Raw genomic sequence first — 20782 nt, forward strand, 5'->3', positions numbered from 1 at the left:
ACATCTTGAACAAGAGACTATCTGGCTTTCGGGAAAAGCATGACACTGAGTCTGCTCTGCTGGATTTAAAATCTAGGCTCCACTGCCATATGGATCAAGGCGACCCCAGCATGCTGATGCTGTTGGACCTATCTGCCGCCTTCGACCTGGTAGACCACACTCTGCTGGTCTCCAGGTTGAGGGAGGTGGCAGGTTTCTCAGCGCCGGCAGCTGTCTGGGTTGCCTCTTTTCTGAAAGACTGTCAGTGGAGAGTGAGTAGCAATCTGGCAGATGCCAACACCAAGGATCTGACTCAAGGAGTCCCTCAGGGAGCCTGTCTTTCTCTGACTTTCTATAACATCTTTACGGTGCCCTTTCTGGACTTCCTGGATAGTAACAATATTGAGTTTCCAAATTACACTGATGACACCCAGTGTATCATCCCTATCACGGGTGTCTTCTCGTTTTGATGAAATTAAAATCAATAGGATTTACCTTCTCATCCAAAGTTGGATGTGCACCAATGGTCTGGCCCTTAATACAAGCAAGATGGAACTTATGCTTGTGGGCACAGACCCTAAAATCTGCAAGCTAGAAGGCCAATACTCCCAATTTGTGATTGATGATTGTGTCATAAAGTTTAAGAAAAAAGTCAATACACTAGGGATTTATGTTGACTTGAAGGCGCAGGTCAGCAGTCTGGTGGCCTCGTCCACATACTATATTAAACTGCTATCTCATGCACACCCATTTCCCCTCACAAACTAGCAAGGAAACGCTAGCTAGAGCACTGATGTTCTAGGATAGATTACTGTAGTAGTCTCCTGATCTGCCTTCCAAACTGCGAAGTGAACGGACTGCAGGTGGTGCAGAACAACGCTGTCGGGGTTGTCCTGGACAAGAAGAGATCAGATCATGGGCCTCATTACAAATCGCCCGGTATGGAAACAACGGTGGCGGTAAACCCGCCGCCACCGTTGTTTCCATGCCGGGCGATCACAACTCCTGCAGGCAGGAGGTGGTGATCCCACCAGGTCTGACCTGCAGGCGGACGAGGAAACACCGGCAGCATTACGAGATGCTGCCGGTGTTTCCATGATCCCCATTCCCATCGAGTCCCATAGGACTCGATGGGAATGGGGATTAACACGATTCCGCCTCCGTGATTCCCGGAAAACCGGGGTTGTAATGCCCCAGTAATTCCGGGAATCACAGACGCGGAATGGTAATAAGAGTCCGGCAGTAACCAGGCGGTTTTACCGCTGCGGTTTTTGCCGGACTTGTAATGAGGCCCCATATCTCTAAGGCCGAAGGGTGCTTCACTGGCTCCCTATTAAGGAACAAATTCTCTTTCGGCCCCTGTCTATCTCTTTCAACTGTATGAAAAACTCTGGTCCTATCTATCTCAATGAGGCATTAAGGCCTAAAATGAGTAATTCCAGTCTCAGATCAAATAGTCACTCCCAGTTAATTGTCCCAGCCTGCAGATTATCTCAGACTAAGGTGGGAGCCTTTTACTGTGCGGCTCCCGTCGCCTGGAACAATCTCCCCCAGAAATTGAGAACTGAAGACTCCTAACAGAGTTTTCAGAAAAGGATTGAAAACCTATTTGTTTAACTAACAATATCACGGTCCGAACGTTAGATCTCCTGCATCTGTATTCATCTCTTGTGGCTTTTAGCCCTTTTATTTGTTCTGTGTACTTGTCATATCCCTTAAGCCTTAGGGTCAATGGTTCTGCGCTATATAAACCCCAAATAAAATGGATTTTAAAAAAAGGGATTCTCCACTTCATACTGACCACCTCCCCGATCCTATATGCAGGAAGCCTAAAGGGGTCGCTTCCAGGCCTATGGTAGTAGAGGTCGGCGTCGGCCACAGCACCAGCACCCACGCAAGCCTGAACTTTGCCAAACGTTGGGCCTCCACTCGTGTACCCTGGTGGGAGACCGGCTGACTGGGTTTGTCAGCGAGTGGAAGAAAATTACCACCGACAGATGGGTGCTTGATGCTCTCAACCAGGGACACTCCTTGGAGTTCCAACGCAGGTGCCTTCATATTCCACCGGTTTCCCCATCTGGAGCAGCACATCCCCCAGCTCCTGGAATTATTACGGAAAAGGGCGATGGAGCTTGTTCCCCAATGGCTGCGGGGCTCCGGTGTCTATGCCAGATACTTTCTGGTCAGAAAGACAGGGGAGAGGGGATGCGGGGGATGTTGGAGACCCATCCTAGATCTACGCCATCTGAACAAGTACCTGAAGTCCCAAAAATTCAGGATGGCCAAGTTGCAGAAAGTGCTCTGAAAGCTGGAGGAAGGGCATTTCTTGACGTCCCCATCCACAGCAAACCTCGAATGTTCCTACGGTTCATGGTGCAAGGCCAACACTACCAGTTCAAGGCCCTACCATTCGGCTTAAATTCAGCCCTGAGTGTGTTCACAAAATTCCTGGTCCCGGTGGTGGCCCACCAGCATCTATAGGGCTTACACGTATACCCGTACCTGGACGATTGGCCGATATGCGCCTGCTCCCGGAAAATGGCTGACAAGCAGACGAAGGAGACCGTATGGCTACTGATGGAGCTGGGGTTCTCTGTAAACTATCAGAAGTCCTGCTTAATGCCATCACAGAACGTGCTGTTCCTCGGCACCAGACACAACACAGTGGCCTGCGTGGTGTTGCCCTCGGAGGAGAGGCTAGCAGTCATTCAAGGGAAGATGCAATGACTGTCATCGGCGAAGACAGACATGGTTCTGGCCATCAAGTTGTTGCTGGGCATGATGACCTGCATCTACCTCGTCCGTCTCTGCAGGTTGCAGATGCGACCTCCTATAGGAATTCTTGGATGCACTTTGGATACAACTGTCTGGGAGTTTTGCAGACAAGATCCCTCTCCATAGCAGGTGATAGAGTGGTGGGGTGTGCACTCCCACATCGCCCAGGGGGCGGGATTCCAAATCCTGCCATACCAGGAGACGGTCACCACGGATGCCTCTCTGGAAGGTTGGCGGCTCACACCGAACATCTACATGCCAGAGGTCTGTGGCTTCAGGAAGAGAAGGATCTGCACATCAACATCCTGGAGCTACAGGCAGTGTTCTGGGCCCTCAGGTCTTTCCTACCGTCTCTGAAGGGCAAAGTGGTAAGGATCTTCAGACAACACCACCTCCATCATCCGGAAGCAGGGGGGCGCTCGATTCTCCAGCACTCTCCAAGGAAGCTCAAGGCTTGTGGCACTGGGCCATCGGACAGGGGATGTTCCTTGTATTGCTCCACCTGACAGGCATCAAGAACATCATCGCAGACTCCCTCAGCAGGGAACTGTGCTCCAGCCACGAGTGAGAACTTCATCAGGATCATGTGGACCGTCTGTTCGTCAAATGGGGCAGACCCCCGATACATTTTTTTGCCACGGTGGTGAAACTTCAAATGCCAGATGTTTGCCAGCAGATTCCACCAACCGAGGAGCTTGGGGGACGCGTTCTCCTTCCCGTGGGGAGGACTGTTTCTGTACGCTCCCCGTTTTCCCCCCCGTTTCCTCTCCTGCTATGTGTGATCAACCCACTCTGACAGTGTCAGTGCACAATGATACTCATCGCCTCGGCGTGGCCGAGTCAGATTTGCTATTCAAACCCACTAAGCCTGTCGGCGTTGCCACCAGTCAAGTGGCTGGTACTTCCAGATCTGCTCACCAGAGAGGGAGCCACAATCCTTCATCACGACCCAGGATCCCTGAACCTGAAGGCATGGCTCCTGCAGCCTTAGAGTCTGGGGGTTATGAGCTGCCAGCAGACTGCAGGGAGTTCCTCTCCAAAACCAGGGTGTCATTGACACTAGTGCTACGGCCATAAGTGGAAGCATTTTTCTATGTGGTGCCAGTGGCAGAAGATGACCCCTATGAGGGTCACTGCCCCACCAATTCTTCAATACTTGCTTTTCTTGGCAAAAGCTGGTCTGGCTCACGCGTCCATCAAGGTGCACCCGACGGCCATCTCACACTACACCAGAACCCCGGGAAGATCCTTGTTGTGATCCCACAGACTCGTAAAGGAGTTTCTAAAGGTGATTCTTTGTTCTTTCCCGCTGGCGAAGGCACCTGCCCCGGCATGGTAACTCAACATAGTCCTGACCAGACTTATGGGGTCACCCTTCGAACCTAGGCATCAAGCTCCACTCAAGTTTCTCTAATGGAAGGTGCCATTCCTTGTGGCCATCACCTCAGCCAGACGAGTGGGTGAGATCCAGGCCCTGTCCTGCAAGCAGCCGTGTCTCGCTTTCCACAAATTGAGGGTGGTGCTGCGTACGCACCCCTCTTTCATGCCGAAGGTTCCGTCGGAATTCCACCTCAACGAGCCTTTGGTGTTACCTGTTTTCTTCCTGAAACATTTGTCGCTGGCGGAGAGAACCTTGAATTCGCTGGATGTTTCTTGTGCCTTGAAGTTCTACGTGGCACGCATATTGAGTTTTCTGAAGACTTCTCAATTGTTTGTGAACTTTGGATCTGTGAATAATAGGAAGGCGTTGTCCAAGGCTTCATCTCAAGATGGCTCTCTGGCTGCATCATGCACTGTCATCGGCTGGCTAACCGGCCTTTGCCAGGCCGTGTGAGAGTCCACTCCACCAAAGTGATCGCTGCGATGACGGCTATCCTTTCTAGTGTACCCCCTGCTCGACATTTGCTGGGCTGTAACCTGGAGGTTCACATATACCTTGACGAGGTTCTACTGCGTCGACAGGAATTCCGAGGAGGAGTCCAGAGTCGGCCAGGCAGTGTTATGCAACCTGTTTGCTTGAGGTGAGTCTGTTCCAAGTCTGAGCCTTGCCACCTCCTGTGGTTGTGTAATGTGTACTGACTGCTGTGTATTTGTGATTCATAAGCATGTGAATCCATGCCAGACGCCATGCTGGAGAAGGTTTATTCTCAAGCATGGGTCTGGCATGGATTCACATGCGACACTTCCTCCGCCCCTCTGCGGCTCTTCTTGGTCATAGTGCCACTTAACATGCTTACCAAATCTGAAGATGGCTGCCAGAGGCAGGGCTTAGGGAAAGGACTGTCATTGGAAGGGGGCAGTATGACCCAGAGGACAGTGATTGGTTTAGAGGAGAAATACAGTTTTAAAGTGAAACTGTTTTTTCTTTTACCGAGGATTCCCAGCCTGGTGACTGGGAATATTCATCAGTAGGTGAATCCATGCCAGACCCATGCTGGAGAACAATAGTTACAGGTAAGTAACTTAAACCTTCCTCATCCTGACCAAGATCTTAATTCTGTGCCTGTGAACTTCACTCAGGGCATCTGGGCTAGATCCCGGTGACAAACACTTTGAGTTGATCCAGACTTGCAGTCCTCTTTAAAGTGGGTTCTTAGTAATATATGTTTAGGGCCCCACTTTTTGTGGGACTGTTTCTTCTTCTGGAGCAATTCAAAATTCTTCTGGTAAGCTGCAGTGCCCCCAGATTCTGCATTCATGCATACATTCTGTTACACAATGACATTGGACAGTCCTCCCAAAGTTGACAGGAAGCTGCTGCTGAGGTCTGTGAGCAACCTGGTCAAATCTGATTTGGACGTTATTTCTTGGACAAAATGGCATACGTCCAGATTCAAAAATACCTGGAACTTCACAAATTACTAGGCTCCAGACAATCGGGCTTCCGTCCTCTACACGGTACGGAAACATCCCTTATCGATCTAAAGACCCAAATAGAAGTTGAGACCCAAATAGATGAGTTGAGGGACCAGGGAAAGACAGCACTCCTCCTGCTACTCGAACTCTCGGCAGCATTTGACCTTGTGGAGCACAAGTTCTTATGCAGACATCTGGACCCAGCAGCCCATTTCTCCACTGAAGCCATCAGATGGATTGAATCCTTCCCGAGTGAGAGAACGATGAGTCTTCTCAACCTCAGCAGCAGCAGACCCCTCACCCATCACCTGTGGAGTCCCCCAGGGCTCTTGTGTCTCCCCAACGTTATACAACATCTTCACCAAACCTCTGTTCGACGATTTGGACCATCTGGGTATCGCCTACACCAACTATGCAGATCATACTCCGATTCTCCTCCCACTTTCAGGGGATCACAGCAAGGACAGAGAGTTGGTGAACAGGGTGTATCTCCTCATTCAGGCATGGATGGCATCCCATGGCCTATGCCTGAATGATAACACAGAGCTAATCATCTTGCGTACGCATGCCAATATTAACAAACTAGGCTTTGAATACGCCTCGTTCAATATAGACGGCAACATCATCAAAGTCTCACGAGAGGTAAAAACTCTCGCTTCTACCTGGATTCCACCATGTCATTTACTAAACAGGTCAACTCACTAGCATCCACTACCGCGTACACCTGCAAACTAATCAGAGCAGGCAGACCATTCCTATCCAATCATAGTTGCCTGATTCTGGCGAGAGCCCTCATACTCTCCAGACTCAATTATTGTAATGCTCTCTATAGCGGTGCTAATAAAACCATCACCCAAAGGCTGCAAATCCTACAAAACAATGCCTTAAGAGCTGCGCTCAGCATAAATAAAAGAGAACACATCTCTACTATTCGACGCCAACACAAATGGCTTTCCACCGACAACAAAATCCAACTAAAAATGGTCTCCCTAACCCAGCTGCCCCCAGCTACCTAATGGACAAATGAAAGAGAAAGTCCTCCATCAGACAGACTAGAACCGTTAATTCTAACTGCCTGATAATTCCAAGATTTAAACTCTCCACCATTGGAGGTAACGGCTTCCCCGTGAAAGCTGCTACCCTCTGGAACTCCTTACCACATAACCTGAGAGTAGACCAACCCTATTTACAATTTAGAAGGAACTTCATCAAACACCTGAATTCCAATAACCCCTAGCCTTCCTACTTAAGCATATGACGCTGAACTACTACCTTTATACCACATCTACACATAGTAATCCTACCCCTCACATCTGTACATAATGACACACATATATTTTGCTGTATATATATTTCAATGTATTAGTTATTGTATATTTCTGTAATTTCTGTGCATGTCTATTATCTTGCATAACTGTACATTTTTGTAACATTGTAAGCTTCGCATTCTCTTTTCTGCTGCGCCCTGCTGCCTCTGGGTATGGAGCGCATTATAAATAAATAAATAAACAAACATTTCCTTCTTCAGCTGTTACCATCTACGCTGTTGCTCCTGGTTAATGGGGCTGTATCCTCCAGGACCCTGTTCACCTCCAATCTGGTCTCACTTTGCTACTACTTATGCCCTTGCCCTTCGTCCTGTGATTGCAGTGAATCTCCTATGTTGGTCTATTTCAGCTCCTTAGAAGGTTGTGTTTGTCACTGTATATGTCTTGCAGTGCATGGATGTGCTGTCCCTGTTCACCTACCCCGGAACTGAACTCCACAAAAGACTTCAGTTCAAAGTTCCCCGACAATCTTTCAAAGTAATCTTGGCTGCGTGTAACACTCTATATTCCACAATGAGGAGGGTGCCCTAGGCAGGACCCACCCTTAATACTATGGTTTGGGTTAATGCGTCAATGCAAGAGAAAATGTATGAAGGGCTTGCCGGTGCTGGTACTGCAAAGTGCAGTGTCTAGATCCTGGTGAATGGGAGCTTCTGAATTCTGCTCCAAATGGTATAGAGCTTGCACGAGCTCCCCATCGCACCTACTCCCTATCGCGCCGACGTGCTCTGTCACTCCGGCAGCACTGTTCAATGCACTCCAGGCAACAAGTGATGTTGGTGCTCCAAGTGACTGGCTCTCTGGGCCACTGAAGGCTGTGCCTCTGGCCACTTAGTGGCACATCTCTGGCATCTGTTGTTGCCACTATAGTTTGGGGGCAACATCAGATGTTTTTCATCCTTTTGGCTTATTCCACTGCTTACCACATTTCATGGCAATGGTTTTGCAAGAGCTTAAAGAGAACAACCCAACATAGTGCCCAAAATGCATTGACTCTGAGTGGAGCCTGTTCTTCTGGGTGTGATTTGAAGATTGTTGTCTTTATGCTCTGGTTTATTTATTTCAAAATGGAATGGCACACCTGTGACAGAAGATGAACTGATGCTGCAAAAGGCGAATGAAAAAAATAACCACATGCCAAATTGTGCTCTAGGTCCACCCTTAGTGAAATGCTTGAATGGAGTGCTTGTTTTACCTGGCATCACCGGAAGGGCGGTGGGGAGACCAGGAGTAGCTGTATGAACAGGAAGGTTCTTTTCTTTGTAACATGCAAAATATGTAGTCATTTAAAGTACAAAGCTAAATGTTTGAATTAAATGCTAAATATTTCCCACAAGAGGCTTTGGTGGGAGTGTGTGTAGATGTTACCTCAAAATTCCATATCCTTTTCATTAGCAAATTGTGCCCTTTGACAGTGGAGTTCATGAACTTGCTGAGGCACGCTCACAGATTTCACAATTGTGTACTTCTTTCTTTGTGTCTGCAGAATCGAGCTGCTCGTGTGCGAGTAGGTAAGGGTGACAAGCCAGTGACTTACGAAGAAGCCAATCCTCCCCACCAGATCGCCCACAGAAAAGGTTGGCTCTCCCAGCACACCAGTAAGTATCTGCTCCCTCTCATTCCAGTTCCTTGAATGCTGCCCTGCGAGGAGTGAACGACCGGCTAAGCAAAATGTCTGTGTGCTGCCTTGTACTTAATTTGATCGTTTGCATAATGCACCTACTGACCTATTCAATAAGGGTAACTGCTTTACTGCACAAATCCCTCTCTAGAGCCACTGACCTGCCCGTCTACCTGTGGACATAATGGTAGTGAACAAGCAATACTAGGGTCTACTGCTTTGATAAGGCCATGTAAGGTGGGATTTAAACACATATAACATTTCCGATGTTTGTTAATCTGCTTAGAATCACATGATGTGCATAGTCCGACATCCAGTGGTCACTGCAGAGTATTGCATTTTGTTTTTCGTAGTCGAAAAGGGGACGTCGACAAGGCGTGTCTGTAACACTACCCCTATAGTGATGTGCAGTGTACCCACAACCTCCCGCGCGTCGAGGTCCCTCAGATTGTTTTTTTCCACCCAGATATTGGTCACCTTTACGCAGAGCTCCTCGAGAGACATTGCAAATATTCACTCGACCATTTGGTCGTTATTTAGATATTCACTCGACCTTTGGCCGTTATTTAACGTTAGGTTCCTCCTTCGATGAAGCTGTTCACCGCCGACAAGATCTTCGACGGCTGTGCCTTCGACGGAGGAGACCCTTCGGCGTCGCCGAACACGTGGCCTGGCCTCGCCAGCCTCAAACAGTAGGGAGAGTGGGGTCGTGGGACATTTCTTGCTATCTCTTTAAGAATGCCTTTCTCTTTCCCCACCTTTTCCTTCGGGGTTGTTATCACGTCTGTCCGTTCCCTCAGCTATGGAGAGGACACCCTTTAGGTTTTGCCCGCGCTGCAAGGGCAAATTCACCTGGAAAGAAGCACAAACGGTGCTACCGTTGCTTGCCCCTCGACCACAAAGACTACGGTTGTGCGGCCTGTAAGCTTCTTAAGCCTAAGACTTTAAAGGACCGCAGGGTCAAGAGGTGGGCAGCCTACGCCATGTCTAGGTCCGATTCCTCTGCCGCCGAAAGTGGCGAGGAAAGTGATAACCCGACCTCCACATCGGAGGTTGTACAACCCTCTAGGGAGCGGTCACGCTCCTCATCGTCTGTCCCCGGCCCCGACAAGCTTGGCTCACGCCCTGCTTATGGGGATGAACACCCCGGCGACACAGACCCACACAAACACTCACATAAGAACACGGCCCACAGCTCTTCCTCGTCGAAGACGAAGAAAGCATTAGCGCCAACGGAGACGCAGGTCCTACCGGCGGCCTCCACGGACCGTAAGGGTCCAAAGCCCCCCTCGCAACCGCAGACGCGACCAGCGACTGGGCTACCCCCAGATAAGGGTGCTATCACCAAACCGCCAGACGACGTGCCCCGCCAGCGAGCGCCCGTCGGCGTAGAGGACGCGACACCTGTAATGTCGAGGCCAGAGGAACCCTCGACAGACCATTTAGTCATCGAGAGCCTGGTGCGTATTGTTTCCATCGATAGCCAGAGACGGACGCCGAATACCGCTCGCAAGGCCAGGGAAACGCTGAAAGGGACGGAAGGAAGGCAGGAACCGCCCCCTTCTGTCGAAAGGGACTCCTAGCCAACTAGAAGGCTTTTCAGAAGGCGATGGGAGATTATCCTCGATGTTATGGGATGGGTCAAAGTGTTTACAGGCCGAAAGCCTTCCCTACCCCTCCCCCCCTCCCCAGACAGCTCTGGGCTACCACAAGGGACCTTAGAGAGACTCCAATTTTGCATGGACAAAATGGAGAATTTTATGTCTACGCAATACCTGCCCACACCCAAAAGACCAAGAGAGGGGCCTCAGGAGGATCCTAGGGCTAAATACCCTAGGCTGTTTAACCCCCCCCACAGGGGGATGTAGAGTTGTATGACCTCACTGAAGAGGACTCCCACTTTCATGAAGAAGAGGAGTTCTTAACTAACGAACAAGAACAAAACATAGACCAGGAAGGTTTCGAGGATGACCCAGACATGGGTGATGGGGGCTTTGAAGAAGACCCAGAAGAAGGTGCTTCCAGCCCTGGCAGTCCTCATCAGCGTCTACAGACCCCGACGCCCCCAAGACTCACCAATCAGGAATACGTCACCTATAGACGATCAACCTACCTTTAATGCACTACTACGCAAAGCAGCAGCGCATTTCGAAATCGAGACTGGGGAAATTTCTCCTGACATAGACTTTGTGGAAAATATTATCAAGGAGAAACCCCCTGTCAGTCAAACCATTCCCGTCCTTGCCTCAGTAAAGAGACGAATCATTCCTTCGCTATCTACACCCGCATTGGTCAGAGGAGTCGACCCAAGGATAGAAAAATTATTTAGTCCTTCTCCATCGGACCCGTTATACATCAGGGGCCACTCAGTACCGGACTCCCTAGTAGTAACAAATACAAGAAAAAGGGCAGGGGTCCCGCTATCAACCAGCGAGGCACCTCCAGATAAAGAAGGTAAAGGACAAGGACATTGAGGAGGTACCTGAACCCCTAAAAACTTGGCTTCTGGCCACGGTTACTGAGGGAACCTTGGTCAACCAGAGCATCATTAAGAATACTCTAGATGCTGCAGAAACGGCTGGCTGTTCCCTAGTCCAAGGAATCCTCCTCAACGTCATGTCTGGCTAAGTAATTCGGGGTTTAAACCCGAAACACAAGCATCTCTCATTAACAAACCAATAGAGGATGCCAACCTCTTTGGGAAGGCGGTGGATGACGCACTAGAGACTGCAAAAAAGGAATTTGACACCATTAAGACCATAGATCAGATTTGAAGGCCTCCCAACAAGCGAAGTTATGGAAACAGACACCTTTTTTGAGGCCAACGCCAACATCATCAACAACAGCAGCAGCAGTACTCTGCAGGCAACTGGTCCTCGAATCAAGGAACCAGTGGACAATGCACCCAGAGAGGACCGCGTAGTGGCAAGGGAAGAGGTTGGGGTTCCACCCCTAGAGGTTCCCAAGCCACCAACACCAAATGACCCGAAGATTCGGGTCCCCTCCCATGCTTCGCCGGTCAGGGGCCGGCTAACATCCTTTCTTCCAGCATGGGAGGGAATAACATCAGACCGCTGGGTACTATCACTGAATAGAATTCAACTGCTCCCCGATGTACAGACCCCCAAGGGGACGATGCCTGTCACCAGAATACCTCGCCATCCTTCTTCAAGAAGTGGACCAGCTACTAGAAAAAGGAGCTATAGAGGTTGTGCCTCTATCACAGGTAACGGAAGGTATTTATTCACTGTACTTCCTTGTACCCAAAAAGGATTTAAACATGCGCCCTGAACTAGATCTGCGCCCAGCGAACAAATTTGTAAAACCTCAAAAATGATGCAGTCTGTGCACACAGACTGCATCCCCTAGGATGTGCACAACAAGCATGTGGTGTCATCTTGCCCAGGTGTCGCTCCTCCTTTGTTGGATCTTGAGTGCAGCCAGTACACCTGTGTGTCTCCAATGTCGATGTGCCCCCCACTTGTTCACTCAGGGATCCTCGAAGCTCAATACCAGAACACCAGTCACTTGATCTCCCAAAGTCGCACAATTTGGAACAGTTGTGCATGAGTGTGTCCTGTGCCTTCTTATGAGATGCACATATCTGCAAGTCTATACCCATTGAAATATATTCAGGCACATGACACAATGATGCAAGAATGCAATTGTGAGTGATAAACTGGTGTCTTGTAATTTTTTCTTTTTCTCCTTATTTGCATGTTCTGTCTAATTTGTTTAAAATGTTGCTTGGCATTACATACATTGTAAGAGGGCTACAAGCAGCTCCTGGGTATCCAGCAGTAACCAGTTACTAGTGCATAGCGTTAAGCAAATCTAACTTCCACATAAAATACAAACCTATATCATTGTATCCATTATTTATGACCCCTTATGCTTTTAAGTGCCATAGCGATATGTCCTAATGTTTATTTATAGATTGTCCCAAATGCACAGAGTTCAATTATAGTTGTTTGGTTGGCATCTGTTGGCCTGGGCAGGTTCTGGCAACTTTTGGTTTTAAGCTAACCAGGCTCTTCTCGGCTACAAGCAAGAGCTAAATAGCTCCCAGCGCCACCACTATTTTGAGCCCTGCTGTAATGATATCTAGGTGTTGGCTGTGTTTTGTGCTGGCGCTATGAGAACCGGGTTTCCAACATTTCATATTAATCTTTCTTTTTCATACAAATTTGAACTGCTTTCTAATGGCTCTATTGACCCGACGTCCTTTTTAGAAAAATCATGTTCAGTTTGTTTCTTGTTATTTATCACTTATTACTGCACACTGTTTCTATTTCTGCAAACAAGACGCTTTTTTGAGTTAATATTTCATGTTATCGGTCTGAGATGTACGGAAATCCGATTGGGATTCCAGCACATGCCTACTCATCTCGCCCTCAATCGTTCTGCCCACTAAACTGTTCCAGCAGTTTCCCAATAGTCTGTACAATAGCAAATATACCTTGAAGCCAAATGTGCTGCATTACATCCCATCTAGGAAAAGGGTAATGCCGTACATGCAACCCAAGCTCCCTGTACACACACGACTACTATCTGGAAACTGCTGGCGGGGAAGAAACTAGACAAACATTGGTGTTGTGCAACTACTGAAGTGGCAATTGTCCAAAGCACAACATATGTATAACGAAACATAAAACGCACACACTTTTCCCTTTGCTTCCTGAGATGTGTAATTACATTTATTGTTGCAGTGAGGCCTCCTGAAGTGCTCTCTGAAGAGCTACTCTGTACCTGTCTGCTTGCAGGGTTATCTGCCAGAAGGAGTTTGTTCTGCCCTGTAGCATTGCTGCCACAGAACGGGCAATGTATGATCCCAATGCACTTGAGTCGTATCAGGATATACACATACCACATTCCGGCATAGCATGACGAGACATAGCATGGTATGACCAATAACATGAACTTTCATGGCATGGTATACCCTCCTGACATATGGCACATCATAGATTGACTTGACATTATCTATGTCATGATGTGATATTGCGTAACACAAATCATATGACACATTATATGACATGCATTACTTACAGTAGTAGTCCAACATCTAGTGGTAATCGCAGAGTATTGAATCTGGTCTTTCGAGGATCGAAAGGGGACATCAGCACGCTTGTAGCACTAACCCTAACGTGACGTGAAGTGTACCCAAGATCCGCCATGCATTGAGGTCCCTCTGGTTGAGTTTTTTTCTGCCGTGAGGGAGCCTTATGACTAACGTAAGTACAGATCGAGAGAAAGTAGTATGATGTCTGTTCCTTCTACTCTGAGCAGGGAGAAAGGGTGGGCGCATGTAAATTTAAGCAGATACAATCCTCAGAAATGCTATTACTGTAAGTAATGCATGTCTTCTGATGCTTGTCACATGCTGTGCATAGACTAGCGTGCAGTACCCAGAGTTGTAGGTGAGGTGTAAAAAGGAACAGTAGTAAAAAGGTGTCTTAGTACTGCTTGTCCCACCTCAGAATCGGACCTAGAGTGAGTATCTAGGCAGTAGTGCTTTGTAAAGGTGTGTACAGAACTCCAGGTTGCTGCTTTGCAATCTATTCGAGAGAAACATTTGCATGAATGCTCTGGAAGCCCCATTGCCCCGAGTAGAGTGTGCTCTAGGCTTGAAGGGCAGATATCTCTTGGCAAGACTGTAGCAGAGTGTGATGCAGTTTACAATCTACTTTGAGATTGCTGACGTAGAGACCGGCCCCCTTCTCTACCAGCTGCAGCTGAAAATAAAACTGATTTGTCTGTCTTAGTGGTATCAGTTTTTCCTGATAATATATGACTGCTCTACGCACATCAAGTGTGTGTAGGATTCTTTCTGCCATGTCAGTGGGCTTCTGGAAGAAGGTGGGCAGTTCTATGGATTGGTTCACATGGAACTTTGAAATGAATTTAGGGACAAACCTCGGGTGAGTGTGCAAAACCACCTTATCTTTGTGAATTGTGACAAATGGGTCTTGAACTGAAAGGAAGGCAGTTTTGCAAGTGACAGCGTACGGCTAGCATTATGCATAGGTTCAAAGGTAGATCCCATTAGTCTAGTTAATACCACATTTAAGTCCCACCCAGGGGCTGGGTTAGAAATAGGGGGATGAAGTCTTTTAACCCCTTCCCTAAATCCCTTGATCACTGGGATCTTCCACCATGACTCCTTCTTTTGGGATGCAGTGTAAGCTGAAAGTGCAGCCAGGTGGACCTTCAGTGAATTAAAAACCGGACCAGTAGGTGAGTCAGGTATAACACAATGTGGGTAGGAGAGCAGTCAATGGGATTAATGCTCTTAGAATGGCACCAGATAACAAAGCGTTTCCACTTATTGGAGTAGCAATGTCTGGTGTTATGCTTTCTTGCCTCTTTAGGAATGTGCCTGAACACTCTGACCTCAGAAGCCAGGCCGCTAAATTGAGAGTTTGCAGGCAAGGATGGAGTGTTTCCCTCTTGTCTTGTGAGAGCATGTTGTATAGGCAGGGTAGTTTCATCGGAGGAGAGATTGACATTGCCATCAGATGGGAGAACCAGGGTTTGGCGGGCCCACATGGAGGGTTGGGGGGGGCACCAGAAGCATTGTGACTGGTTCCTGGTTCATCTTTTGCACTATCTTGTTGAGTAGGGGAGTTGAGGGAGGGAGGGAGGGAGGGGGGAGGTTGTGAAGATACCGGCGGGGGGTGTCTGTACTTCTGCTCTCTATATAGTGGAGGAGAGGCACAGTGGACCCCAGCCAATATTCTCAAGCGGTAGCAATGGACGAGCAATCAAGGCCTCGCTTCTCAGGAGGTGATGCGGGCTGGTTCTTAAGTACAGTATAGTCCCCAAACCCCCAAAAAGGAATGTCCACACACTTTATTACTGAAAACAGTCTTTATATCATTAATATTCAAAGGTATGTACACGATCACAATAAAGCACTTTGTACTCGGAAATCAACAATGATAAATATATACAATTCTAAAGTGGTACCACCAATGTTATCAAATCTCATTAAAGTGCATCAACTGTATGGTTAAAATGTCACACAGATCAATAACAAGGGAACCAGCAATAGAGATAGGAAGGAACGCAAGAGGGTTGAAACAATGGGCACAATACTGGCCCATACCAATAGACACAATTCTGTGTGGAGATCACCCACCCCCCACCCCCACCTGGGCAACCTGTAAAATGAAGATGTATAGCACAATCCCAGTCCATATATTGTTCAATAGTCTTATTTCCTCCTATAATGTTTTACCCCCCCAATGTACCTGGTGGAGTAGAGTTCTTCGAAGACGCGTCGAATGATCCTTCTTGAGTGACTGCCTTTAAAGCAGGAGCCACGGATCGTCGGGAGGCGTCGAAGATGGTGAACTTGGTGTCGACGAGAAGTTCAAGGGTGCCGAGACCACAACGTCGATCCAGGCGGTGCCCGTCAGCGACGTCCTGCGAGGATGAGGTGTGCGGGGCACCTCAGCGATGGATTGTTCAGGACCGCAAAGAGTTTTAGAAGAACTGTGGCCCCACAAGGGCGTCGAGTCGTCGAAGTTCTTTGTGGCCTTCAGGTGGCGGGAAACCCACCGGCGGATTCTCCTCGGCGGCGGCGCGGCCTCGACTTTCTCCGGCAGGATAAAGTGGTCTTCGGTGTGGACAAGGGAGTCCTTCGATTCAAATGTTCTTAGGCAAAGGAGCGGACGGCTCCGGCCGTCGGCGGCACAGCGTCAAGTGCTCCCCGCGTCTGGGCAACACAACTTTGACGGGACTCAAGCGGTTACACAAACCTGCGAACCCTGGTCGACGGCAATGGACTTCGACAGCGGCGAAGTCCGGGTGCTTTGCTTCGTTCTCCTCGGCAGTCCCGTCTTGGGTCGGCAGCCTTTCGAGGGTCTGACTTCCAGGGAGCTTCGGCGAAGGTTAGCGGTGCTCGATGGTCCCCTGGATCACGGGAAGAGGGCGCCTTACCAGGTCCTCTCTCGGATCAGTCTTCGACGGATTCGGCAGCTTTCAGATCAGGTCGAAGCAAATGCAACAGCAAGGCGGCTTGTTCCAGCTGAGCATCGAGGATCAGCAGTTCCAGTTACTCTTCAAGTGTAGACACAGCTTCTGAACCATTTCCAGTGGTGAGAGGTCCCCAGATATACTATCCTGTCTCTCATCCACACTGCTGGGTCACACGCAGCAGCCAATCATACAGAAGGGCATTCATGCAGTCAGTCAGCCAGTCAGGCACACAATGCATTCAGTCCATCCGCCTCCCTCTCAGACACTCACAACAAGGAATGTGGATTGGGACAAGTACCCAGCCATTCAACACTACACACTGCATTCAGGCCAGTTTCGGGCAGGGCTGTCTCAGTGTTTGTCTCTCATACCAGAAACCAGACAGCCACAACAAGAAGTGCATATTGGTCACACACTCCATTCACCCAGGTCCCACCCACAGGGTGTACCCACAACATACAGTCTCTGGGAAGGCTCCAGCCAGTCTGGACTGGACTTCACAACAACACCATATATGGAACTTCCACCCAACAGCCACGCAGGGGGAAGGGACAGAGTCGGGGCTTTCCAGGACTTTGGGAAAACAAGGTAACCGGCAATAGAAAGCAAGAGGCCCCATGGGCCATCTTGTTTTCTATCAGGAATCAACTGATTCCAGTGGCTGGGCCTGGGTATCCCAAAATGGAGGATACCAGAGCACCTGTCAAATTCAGCATGGAGCTGCCACCAGCCCATACCCTGCTCTGCAAGCCACCCACAGGTGCCCAAAAACATACACTAGGGGTTGTACCCCCACACATGGGTGCTGTAAGGGTATCCCATGGGTCTGTTCTCCAAACCAAAAGAGAGCGCTGCACCGCCAGAAGTCCCACATGAACTCCTGTGCGGAAAACACAACAGAACACACGATAAAAAGGCAGTAAAGGACAAGGGTACGGAGGCCCTGTCCCTCCGATGCCTTTCCAGCATCACAGGGGTTAAAGCGTAGACACATTTCCTTGACCATGTTATCCAGAGACCGTTCCACTTGGAGCGGTTCTGGGTGTACCTGGAGGCGTAATCTTGGCATTGTGCGTTTCCCAGAGTTAGGAACAAGTCGCTCTCTGGGAAGCGCCATTCTGCATAGACGTTTGAGACGATGTGTTTGTGTAGCTGCCATTCTTACTCTGCGGGTAGAGGTAAGTTTCTGCTGACCACGTCTGCCAGAAGATTGAGCTCCCCTGGAACGAGTTGAGACAGAAGGAATATCCTGTGTTTGAGAGCCCACTTCCAAATGTTCTGGGACAGTTTGGATAGCCCTGGAGAGTGTGTGCCCCCCCCCTGTTTGGTCAGGTAATACATGACCAGAGGAAGACCGTACTGGTCCTCACGGACAGCACCAAGAAGTTGTGTCTGAAAAGCTTTCAGGGCTTTGAAGACTGCCAACAATGTTTGTGGTTGGTCGCTACTGCTGGGCACCAGCTGTGCGATGGAGGTGAGCACCCCCCCCCACCCCGTCAAAGATGTTTTACCTATAAAGCGCCGAACCACACATCCCCCTCCGTATCTCACCGAAAAATTCACATTGAGATCCTCCACACAAATTGCCAGATCCAACACCCTGTCTGGTGGTGCCCAGATATAATCTAAAGAGAGTAGGTGGTTCCAGCTTCTCGGTCATGGCCTCCCAACTCCCATCAGACATAAAATCTATCCAAGTATTTGCCATTTTCAGGAGAAGTGTCATATCTTGGTTACTCAGTAAGAACTAATCTGGTGGCCTATATTTAGCTATCAGTAGCATAACTGCTTCTCTACTTATTGCACTGTATTGAACTGTAACCTTTACTGCATTGCTCCTCATGTATCCTATCACCAAACTGTAACTGTACTTATTTTTCCATGCATGTATGGACATTGTTTACTTACTGTACTCCTAATGACACTGTTGCCATCTGTAAGATTCTACCTTTCCTCAAAAGCACCCAGATACCCCGGGGTCAGGTGCGCTATATTAATAAAATAAACAAACAAACAACTGCCAGTACCTTTTGTAAATACCCTTGGGGCTGAGGCAATGCCGAAGGGAAGGACCTTGAACTGGTAGTGTTTGTCCGCTATAATGAACTTTGGGTATTTTTTGTGCGCTGGCAGCATTAAAATATAAAAGTATGCATCTTTCATGTCCAATGTTGCCATGTAATCCCCCTGTTTTAGTAGCGGGATTACCTCTTGCAGTGTTGTAATACAAATCCTTTGTGGCTTAACAAAATTGTTTGCTGGGTGCAAGTCTAGCACAGGGCGCATGGTGAGATCCTTTTTGGGTACACAGAAGTACACTGAATAAATACCCTTGTTTACCTGTAGAAAGGGGATGACTTTGATCGCACCCTTTTCTTGCAGGATCTCAACCTCTTGTAGTAGGATCTTCAGATGTTCCGGTGACATTCGCCTGGACGTTGGTGGCCTGTATCGAGGTGGTCAGCTGAACTCTATACAGTAACCGTGGTTGACGGTCTTGATCACCCACTGGTCTATGGTAATTCCCTCCCATGCGTGGAAGATGATGTTATCCGTCCCCCGCCCGGGGAGGCATGGGGGGGGAGGGGGAACACCCGGATTGATAAGTCGGTTCTGATTTGAAGCCAGGGACCCTCTATGGGTGGTGATTCTTCCCTGTCCTTTGCCATGGCACTGTCCTCTTGGCTGATATTGGTTTGAGGCAGCTGCCCCCTGTCCTGAGGACCATGTACTTCACGTTCCTTACTGATAGTGGGGGAATGTGGGAAAGATTGTCCACGAAAGGAGCGGCGACAGCTACCCCATTGCTGCTGACAGGGTCTCTGAGTTATCTGGTTTAGTGACTTCAAGATCTCTTGTTCCTTTTTGCAGCCTCTAAAGCCTCCTCCACGCCTTTCCAAACAGGTAGATTCTTCTACCAGCTTGTTAATGAGGGACGCCTGTGTTTCCGGTTTGAATCCGAATTCTTCAACCACGCGTGCCTTTTCAACAAGGTAGCTTGGGCAAGTGTTCTTCCTGCTGTCTCTGCAGCATCCAGGGTGTTTTAAGAATGTTTTGATTCACCTGCCTCCCTTCCGACACAACCGCTAGCAGGCGTGACTGTGTTGACTCTGGAACTTACTGCAGGCCTTCCTGGAGTAGATTCCACTGGCCGTCGCTGTAACTAGCCAACAATGTGGTATTGTTGGCTATACTGGTGGAATAGGCAGCTGCTGTTGTAATGCGCTTCCCCGAGCAAAACATTACTTGCAGTCCTTGTCCGGCGGTGCCTCGGCCGTGGACAAGGGTACCCTGCTCTTTTTCCTAGTCGTTACCACTAGGGAATCTGGATTGGCATGTCCCCAGATGTAGAGCGGGTCTGTAGGCGAGGAGCGAAAAAGCTTCTCAACCTGTGGGTTCACTGCCCTTGTTTGCGATGGGGTCAGCAAAGAAGAGGCGATACGCCATTTGATGGCGTTTTAACAGAGGTATCGCCTGGCTTGAATTTGGTTTCTTTCAAAATATCCTCCATTAAGTCAGTGTCTTGCACCGCCTCTTGCTTGGCAATCTGAAAGTGTTCTGCCTTGAATGCCATCTGGTCATCGATGGGAGATGCCTGTCTTTTTAAAGGGGAGGGGTGGGAGCGGGAGGATCTATGCACAATGTGTCTGAATCCGGGGTAGTGGCCGGAACAGCCATGATGCTTCGCCCACTGGCTGCTCATCAGTCCAATCTTGGGATTGGTCTATAGGCTCCTCAAAAGGTTCCTGAGGAATCGCCTCTGGTTCCGTCAAATCAAACACCTCTTCATGAGGAGTGTGGCTGGAGGTCCTTTGAAATTTAGACACCATAGGATAGAGGTCTTCCTCTCTAAGCCTCTTAGGGGTGATAAACGTTTCTGAAAAGTCCACACCAGTTTATTCATGTACCCTCAGACCTGTCCCTGGTCCATAAGGATGACCCACGGGGATCTGTAGGGGTGGGGGGCGCTCTTTCTGGGGAGCTGTGTTCTTAGGCCGTCTGATGTTTGATAGAGTCTTAGACGGGCTGGGAACTTTCAGAATGTTCTTCCTGACCTTCTCGACGTCTGGATGTGTCCTTCGACGTGTCTTTATGCCTATTTGCTCCCGAGATGATGCTTTTGAGACTCTTGCGGATCCCCAGGGTATCTGGAAGGCATTTCGACGGCACTAGTGGCTTCATTGCGGTTCTCGGGGTTGCTGAAACCTTATGCGTCGGCGCGCTTTTAAGAGGCGTCACAGTG

General features: G+C 48.9%; 1 protein-coding gene across 2 annotated transcripts in view; it reads left to right on the forward strand.

Annotated features, from left to right (window-relative positions):
• MRPS24 (mitochondrial ribosomal protein S24) overlaps positions 1–20782 on the forward strand; it is a 91928-nt gene that overhangs the window by 53084 nt on the left and 18062 nt on the right. For both annotated transcript variants that reach the window (XM_069618999.1, XM_069619000.1), the window contains one exon: positions 8425–8536. In XM_069618999.1, the coding sequence (XP_069475100.1) occupies positions 8425–8536 (112 nt within the window). The remainder of the gene's footprint in view (positions 1–8424; positions 8537–20782) is intronic.

Source organism: Ambystoma mexicanum, chromosome 10, assembly GCF_040938575.1.
Source record: "Ambystoma mexicanum isolate Mex_15411 chromosome 10, UKY_AmexF1_1, whole genome shotgun sequence".
NCBI classification, from domain to species: domain Eukaryota; kingdom Metazoa; phylum Chordata; class Amphibia; order Caudata; family Ambystomatidae; genus Ambystoma; species Ambystoma mexicanum.